The sequence below is a fragment of the Cariama cristata genome, unplaced genomic scaffold (genome assembly GCF_000690535.1).
Source record: "Cariama cristata isolate BGI_N322 unplaced genomic scaffold, ASM69053v1 scaffold24159, whole genome shotgun sequence".
Lineage (NCBI taxonomy): Eukaryota > Metazoa > Chordata > Aves > Cariamiformes > Cariamidae > Cariama > Cariama cristata.
The window spans coordinates 304-8,926 of NW_009636638.1; the positions used below are offsets into that span (position 1 = coordinate 304).

At 40.7% G+C, this 8,623-nt stretch overlaps 2 protein-coding genes across 2 annotated transcripts in view; one reads left to right on the forward strand and one right to left on the reverse strand.

Annotated features, from left to right (window-relative positions):
• Nucleotides 1–5,877, forward strand: part of COQ5 (coenzyme Q5 homolog, methyltransferase (S. cerevisiae)) — a 6,172-nt gene extending 295 nt beyond the window's left edge. The window contains exons 2-6 of the mRNA XM_009707997.1: nt 375–599; nt 3,387–3,493; nt 5,177–5,265; nt 5,480–5,591; nt 5,709–5,877. Coding sequence (XP_009706299.1) covers nt 375–599; nt 3,387–3,493; nt 5,177–5,265; nt 5,480–5,591; nt 5,709–5,810 — 635 coding nt within the window. The 3' untranslated portion in view covers nt 5,811–5,877. The remainder of the gene's footprint in view (nt 1–374; nt 600–3,386; nt 3,494–5,176; nt 5,266–5,479; nt 5,592–5,708) is intronic.
• A 1,091-nt stretch (nt 5,878–6,968) lies between these two features.
• DYNLL1 (dynein, light chain, LC8-type 1) lies at nt 6,969–8,614 on the reverse strand. Its single transcript, XM_009707998.1, has 2 exons — nt 8,436–8,614; nt 6,969–7,361 (listed from the first exon to the last, which is right to left on the reverse strand). The coding sequence occupies exons 1-2, from the start codon at nt 8,565–8,567 to the stop codon at nt 7,224–7,226; spliced, it is 270 nt and encodes an 89-aa protein (XP_009706300.1). The 5' UTR covers nt 8,568–8,614; the 3' UTR covers nt 6,969–7,223.
• Between the last annotated feature and the right edge of the window lie 9 nt (nt 8,615–8,623).

Consider the following 8,623-nt stretch of genomic DNA (forward strand, 5'->3'; position numbering starts at 1 on the left):
CAGTTCCCTGTCCCTAAAACTAGTGAAGCATCTACTTGATTGTCACAGAGGAGGGTTGAGAGCTAACTTCTTTGTGTTTTGTAATATCTTGCTCCAAGGCTCTGAAAGTGTTAATAGTACTGCCATGATACGTTATAGAAAACTGTTTCCATTTGTAGGAAGTCATGGACTTCTTGCTTTTAATGTGTTCCCTTTATATATACTTTTAATATACACTCTCTCTCTCTGTGTTTCTTTCTCCCTTCCCATGTGTGTGGGTTTTATTTTTATATATATAAAAATTAACTCAGTTTGATGTTCAAAGCCTTATGTTCCAACTTCCTGGAGTCAGAAAACATTCCAACACACATATCTTTATTTTAAAACAAATGCAGGTGACATCGCCTTTCGATTTATTAATTATGTTCGCTCTGTACGAGAACGCCAGCTCCAGCAGAAGCTTAAGCGCCATCAGAATTTATCATGGCAGGAAATTTCTGAGAGTTACCGGGAAGACAAATTTAAGTCCCTAGGGGATTCTCAAGTGGTTGTCTGTGACATTAACAAAGAAATGTTAAAAGTTGGGAAGCAGAAGGCACAGCACCTTGGCTACTCCGAAGGTGAGTTGTGTGTTGTACCATTACAGTAGCGTGCGTGATGGCTATCATACATCAAATTCTTGCTATCAGGTAATCGCCACTTCAGGGTTGCAGTATACATTATATAGCCATGGTGTATTCTGTAGCTGTGCTTGCATATTTGCCAGCGTTGAGTTACTTTTTCAGTGAGCATGTATGTAGTAAGTTGTTCAGATGTACAGTGATCCTCTTGGATAATACTTGAACTTTCAGAAATAAATATATGGAAGTGTCCACGAGGTCTTGATCCTTCAAAATTGGTTAAATAATCGAAAATTGCTGTTTATATCTGTGCTAACAAATCTGATTTTACTGAGGCAGATAATGCAAAAGATCTCAGCCCTAGAATGATTACACTAAAGATCTTGTAATGGGTATTTTAAGAATCAAGGCAGCAAATAAAAAGTGCCAGAACTAAAGGGTGTTGTGAACCTATAAAACTTTCCATGGTTAGAGCATATGCTAATAATACTCAGAGAAACTGAATTATATCAAATGTTAGTTTGCAGGTCAATGGATTAATTCACTGATATCTAGAATTTGTTGGGGACCACGCCAATCCTGATTGAAAAGCCTGATTTTATGAAGTAAGACATAGAGAAAGAAGTCCTGCTTGTGGCTCAGCGTTTGTATGATAGTTGTTTATCCTCTCTTCATTTACGGATATTCGGCAAATATTTTAGCAATGTAAAGTATACCAGGAGGTTCCCAAACTTTGTTTCCCTGGGTACCGCCATTAGTTATGCCCTGGGCAGCCTCTGCGTGTGTGTTATGAGATCTCCTGCACGTCCTTTCACTGCGCCCTGCTCCCACACCCCCATTGGGACTTCAGCCTACAAACTGTGTACGCTGAAGGACATACAGAACAGCTCAGTAGCAGAAAGGGGCTGAAAGATAAGCTGCTGGCATTGGTTCTCTCAGCTGCTCTTGCTCCCTGCTGGTGGGTTATCCCAGGCCGTTGCCTGCCTGCCTCTCAATTTTCTTTAAAAAACCAAACTAATTGTGAAAGCATTGGTTCTTCCAGCTCTGGCAGACTGCATGCATCACGCTTATCTGAGCAGCTTGCAAGCCTGTCCAGAGCTCTTTTTATGTATCATAGTTTGGGAACACCTGAGTTGTACCAACATTGTAAGTATAAAAGCTTTATGACTGTAGCTTAGGACCTGAAATAAAGCTTGATGCTGCCTCCCAGCTACCATAAATAAAAGCGTTTTGTTTAATTGGCTGCACTCTAGGTATTTTTGTGACTTAACCAAATTCTCAAAATGAGTATTTACCTTTTTTAATTTTCTTCCTCTGTGTATCATAGCTGTAGAAGCCCAAGTGTCATCTTGTTGCCTGGGTTGCCTTATGCCCCACTGTGCCACAATTCTGACCTCTTACCCTTTTTCACTCCCTTGTTCAGCACATACCCATTTAACGTGTCCTACCTTCTGGTTTTCATGTGATTCCTCCGTGTTGTAGTAATTGCATTTCTGAGCTTGCTTGTCTGTTGATTGTCTGAGGTCTGAAATTTGTTCTTAAAATTGTAAGGGACAGAGTTTTCTTTCACTATTTTCTTTTGTACGTTCACCAACAGTGGGGACTGTGCATGGTGAAAAGGAACACGTGTGGTGCACAGTCGCTGATGGTGCATTTTGGCCAGTGGGAGTGGTAGGCTGCACTGCACGTGCCCCAGTTCCTCCTGTTGCGTGCAGATAGCCCCTTCTGTGTATCCACTTACAAACTCCTGGCCTGTGATTTTACTACAGGATATTCTGAGGGACAGTTTTACTGTTGCTCAAAACCTTTTCTTCATACTCACTTAGGTGTCTTTTCAAACTGTCTAGGTTTAAATAACACTAATAATTGCTGTTTTAATAATGTTGCATGCTTCTTTTCATATAATACTTTCTACAACTATAAATATATATAGTAAAAATTAAATTTGAATGTTTTCTGGCAACAGCTGTTTTTTGTGTAGTTTTTTGTTTGGTTGGGTTTTTTCTGCCCCATGTCAGTTTCTGGCATGCTGCCCTTTGAAACTGCTGATCTCTGTTGCAGAAGACTTCAGTATTTTTCTGTTGTGGTGGGTTTGTTTTGGTTTTTTTTCCCGGCTAGTTTTGCGTTTGAGTCACCAAAAACAGTGACTTTAAGAATTATTAACTTTAAATTGAGCAGTCTTATTTTTGGGACATCCATGCTCCACAGATAGACATGGCCTTGATCCGTTGGGGTTTGGGAAGCAACGCAGCTGCAACAGGATCATGTACTGATAGCGCTGATTGCGACAGTGTGGCTTTTCATGTTCTACAATGTATGGAAGCTTTCTAGCAAAATGTTTTAAGTGTTTTGGCCATTCTTGGATGGCAAGACATTAATCGTTGTTTATAGTTACTCTTTTGAGCAGAGATTCTCTTTTTGCAACTTTGCTACAAACAAATGGCAGCCAGTTTCTGGAAAGCTAGTTGCTTTCCACTGCAATGCAAGATTTGGGTGAAATCTTTTTGGCAGAATAAGGCACAGTAAGCACAACATGCGTGTATATGCAGAAGAATGTTTTGGCTCATCTGCAAAATTAACTACTTTGCTTGAAAGAGCTGTATAGTACAGGGCCTTTAAAGGTTTGTGCGTCTAGACCAAGGTGTCTTTCCTCCAACAAAAATGCAGAATTGAAGTACCAGTTTTAAATATAACTTTTATTAATAATAATTTCCTTCTGGAATAGATAAGTTCTAGTCTTTCTAGGGCAGTCTGAGTTCAATTCTGTGTCCTTGGCTTTTATTACAGGTTTGTCGTGGGTACTTGGGAATGCTGAAGAGTTGCCCTTTGATGATGATAAGTTTGATGTTTACACAATTGCCTTTGGAATCCGAAATGTAACTCGTATTGATCTGGTAAGTTGCTGTAGTGTATTCTGTCATGGGGTCCTTATGATTTATCTGCGTTTTTTTTATTTTAGCAGAGGAAGCAAAGGAGGAACTCCTTTGGATGAAGGAACATTGTTGTCTACTCCTGAAACATTCAAAATAAGTGGCATGTAGCATGCAACTTGTTTGAACGAAGAATGCAATTAAATGCCCCACCTTTGTCATAAAAAGTTAGATTTATATTAGTTGCACCCAATCCTTCCAGCTTGGCAAGCCACACAGTCTCTTCCTAAGGCAAAAAGGGCTGAATGCTACAGTCATTGCCCACCTTCTCCTGACCTATGATATGACTGGATCTACACATGCACAGTGCAGTCAGTCTGCATGTCTCAAATCTTCCTGAAGCACCTGATCTACATCCCACCTGTAGTGGGTCCAACGCTTCCTGACCCATTCTGTTTTCCTGCCTGAGCCAGCAGAGCTTCCAGAGCAGAGGGTGGGAAGCAAGTGGCTGCTGCCACCGCTGCTGTTGAACTAACCTGTTCAGCCCACTTCTGCTCAGTGTCTTCACACTGGCTGGTAGTAGAGTTTCCCATGAAGAATGAGTATGATTTTAATTAGGGTAAGTAGTACCGTTTGTTCTAAACAATATCTGTCCTTCGAGAATGACTAGCTGTCTTGGGTATGAAGATAAGTTAAATCACCTGTCTAGCTGGACTAGTTGCCTGTGTTTTGGAGGAGTGTTACAACTTTGGCAATGCTCCTTCTGTGGAAGGGGTAGCATTTGTCTCCAGATCACCTTGAACTGTATGCCTTTGGACTTCTCTCAATACGGATGGCTTTTCACGATGCTTCGTCTGCACCCTTGTGAAGCACAGGCTCTTTGCCTTCATGGATACAGTCATCTGGTAGCATAGCTCCCTGGAGACTTGATACAAAACACATCCAACCCTCTGATTCTTTTGTAGAGCTCCCGTCACATATGTGTACCATTGATATTTTATCCCTTAGGAGCATGACCCAATATTGAAGCCAAGCAGATGTACAACTTGCAGAGGTTCTTGAATACAACTCTGCTGTGCTCTTGTAGGAAAAAACTTACAGTTGTAAACAGAATTTTGTCTTGGTTCTTCTTAGGTGTTTTATTTTGGATATAGGATGGAATTTTCAAAGTAGCCAAAGTTTTTCTTCTTTCCTCTCCCTCCTCCCTGTTCTTGCACATTGCTCATCCAAAACCCAGTATCACTTCTTTGATCCTTTGGGTGTGCCTCACAGTTGAGTAAAATCTTCTCTTTTGATTGAAAAAAAAAAAAAAAATCTATCATGCCCTCTTTTCATTTTCAGTTTCTTGTAGCTGAGTCACCTCCTCCCTTTTGGGTTTGGTCTGTAATTACAAGAGCTCTGCTGGCAAACATTCATCAACTGAGAGTAGGGAAAAAGAAGAAAAATTGCAAACATGACAGCATGGTTTTGACACAAAGCCTGGTATAAATCTATTTCTGTAACAGCAAGAGTGTTTGTAGTTTGGTTTTATCGGATTTTTGGTTTTTTTTTTTGGTACTTGGGATTCTTCTCTGCAAGTAAATATTGGAGATTGCCAATCAGGATTCTCTTTACTCCCCTCAGTTCATCCCTGACTTGCCATCACATGCATGATAATAGGCAGGTGCTATTCTAAAGAAGCAAACTTACGCATCTGCTTTGTCTCAGGCACTTGAGGAGGCCTATCGTGTGCTGAAACCAGGAGGAAGATTTCTGTGCCTTGAATTTAGTCACGTCAGCAACCCTCTTCTTTCCAGGTAGGAACATGGTGGCACTTTATGCCATGTCACAAGGCTCTCTTATTTGTACTCAGCCAGAATAAGAGATGGAGAGACTCTGAGGGCACCTCGTTGTGCACTTTTAAGATCAGATACACACACCATAGCGTAGTGGTACATAATCAGCTTGTGTTGGAGAGGGTTGGTTTTAACCTTGTTTGTATTAATCTGCATTTGCTGTCTGTCTGTGCAGGCTCTATGACTTATACAGTTTCCAGGTTATCCCTGTTCTGGGTGAGGTTATCGCTGGTGACTGGAAGTCTTACCAGTATCTAGTGGAGAGCATCCGACGTTTCCCCCCTCAGGTAAGACAGTATTTCTCTGAATTCACTAACACATAAAACGCTGTCCCAGCATAATCTTGCGGGCAGCTGGCTTATAGGCCTTCAGGTTGTTGTAATTATGGAACTATTATTTTTCAGGAGGAGTTGAAGGCAATGATAGAAGATGCAGGCTTTTTAAAAGTGGATTATCAGAATTTAAACTTGGGCATTGTTGCCATTCACTCAGGTTTTAAACTGTGAGTCTACTATGTAGCAAAACACAGGAAGTGTAACTTTCCTGAGGAATATGAAAACTGTGGAATTTTAATGCTATCAAGAAGAGGAGTTCTAACACTAGTGAAGAGGAGTTTTAAGAACTTGCTCAGCAGTCAGACCCAGAAGAACATCAGCTACCTTTTTTCCTCAAGAAGCCTGTGAATCGAGTGACTCCTATAGCGTTTCTTACACTTGCATTTCCCTTCAAGTACAACGTAAACAACATGGCCAAAACTAAGCAATGCTGACAAATGAAGCAACTTCAGTTACCAGTGGTGTGGACACAGAAATAAACTTCGAATAAGATGCCTCCTTTTTTTTTCACTAAGCTTCATGGAGGATATCATACCAAGTAACTTGGATTTATTAGATTTTTATTAAGCTGTCATTATCTTTCTCATGTGGACTTTGAGGAATTTTTTCCCATGATTTCTTTACTCCTTTCAAAGGCAAATGGAAGGCTTGTGAAATAAAACAGCTCTGCATCAACTTTTTTAACTTAATATTTTAACCTTTGTAAGAAAGCTTCCTTTCTAAGAACGAAATTTTTTTTTGGAAGGTGAATGACCACATAACTGTCTTCTCGAATGAGATGACATGTTTTTAGCTCCGTATGAAATCTTCCTGTCAGTGCTAGATCCATAATGTCTACATAAAAATACTGTGCATTTTGTTCAGTTATTTAAACTAAACTGTTGAACAGATGCTTCTGTAGCAGGATAGACAGACAGAATAAAACTTAGAGAAAGTAAATTTACATTCTACAGTAATAGTTGTGTAACAAACTAGTATAAAAATTTTTCTCTTCTGAAAACTAGGGATGAAAAGACTATTGCTTTTAACTCACCAATTCCCTTGAAATCAGAAAAGCAACACCATGTATCTGAACTCCAGAACTGGCACTGGAGATTGTGCCTACTGAAAATGGGCTTATCAGGAACTGAAAAGCAGTCTCTTTCCTCTCAGGGAAACTGTCTCCTGTTGTTCTCAGTTACTGACTGATGATGTATTCATAGATTAGCTCAGGCTTCAGATGCTGTGGATTTTAGGGTGGAAACGGAGGTGGGGATGTTCCTCCTTCATTCAGAGTGGAATAAAGAGGGTAATGCAAGCACTAAGAGGGCAGAGAAAACTCTTAAAGAATAAACTTGTTCCAACAGTTTTATTAGCAAAGAAGCCATCTCTTGAAAGAAAATAAATACAAGGAAGACACTTTTGCTTTTTTTATAGCCACAAGGAAAATACCAGCTGCTACAGCAAAATCCCTGACTATTAACAATACAACAAAAGACCTGAAGATCAAGGTCTGCTTCCTCAGGAAGGCTGAAGGTAGGAGGCTGTTTGGAGTTAGTGCGCAGTCCTGTAACCAGGTGCAAGTTTCGGTAACAGTCTGTGGTTCTAACCAGACTTGAAGAGAAGAATAGCGACTTGGCCGAGGTAGAAGTAGATGAAGTGCTTGGTCTCGTGAGTCACGTAGCTGCCAAAGTTCCTTCCCACGATGCAGTGCCAAGTGGGATTGTATTTCTTGTCAAACTCCTACAGAAGAGAGAACTAGAAATTCAGCATTTTCATGAGAATTGTACTATTCTTGTCTAATGTTTTGGGTTTTTTTGCAATGATACGTCACTTGTTAACAAGTACCACTTTTGGAAGAAGGCAATGAAGGAGCTCTTGCTCTTAAGTGCAAGACTCTTCCGTCACTTTAACTCATCTGCTACCTAGTCAGACAAAAAAAAAAAAAGAGTGCTTCCAAGTTGAGCAGGAATAAGCTTAAAACATATTGGGGGAAGTAACTTCCCCCCAAATTACACCATGATCTCAAACAGTAACTTTTAAGAACTTCACTGCTTGTTCTGAATCTCTACAGCCTAAGCCATTATTTTGACTTCATTAGTTGTTTTCAACAAGGATGTTGAAAGGACTCTTGATGGAAAATTCTCTGCCATACTGTAGTCAGGAGCCTGCTATGACTTTCAAATGAAGTCGTGTGTACAAGTCTACTATGAGTAAAACTGCAGTCAGTGGTTATGTACTGCAGTATCTAACAGCTGTCAGCTGAAGAGACTTTTTGTGAGAGCATGCAACAGTTTGTGTTCTGCTCAACCAAACCCTTCAACTACTTACAGCTTAATCAGCTCCCAGTAGGAGTTAGACAGAAAATCTGACAAATGGTAAGCTATGAACCATCTGTTCTCCATTAGCATGAACAGTTTGTCTTGCATGTCATGGGGAAAAAAAATCAAAACCACTTATTACAAGGTCAGCAAGCCACCACTTCTTAAATAAGCTCAATAGAGGCCCTGTGTTTTGTACCAGCTCATCAGTCACAGGGACAGTCAGCTGCCACTCTCTGTTCACCTGCACAATGGGACAGCAGCAGAAAAGGCTTCAGGAGAAGGCACTGCCAGAGAAAAGCAGAACCACCTGGAAAAGTCCACGTCAAGGGTGGGGAAAGGAACATAAGGACACCAGCCTCCAGAGAAAGTCCAACTTGATTATCTAGTGTCTCCAGAACTTGTTTCTCTAGAGCTACTTGCCCAGCAGCATTCTCCCTGCTGGATTTTTCATCTGCAGAGAGACTTCAGGAGGACGTTGCAAGCAAACATTTACCTTCTTTATGTGAGCAGCAATGTCCTTCTCAATGTTGTATTTCTCTAAGGCCTGAGTAGCACACTCCACAGCATCTTGCTGCATCTCTTCGGACATGTCCGCATTCTTGATCACTGCCTTTCGATCGCTCATGGTTGCCTGTACGGAGCACAGAAGAGGAGAATTCAGAGTTGCAGGAGCAGCCACCT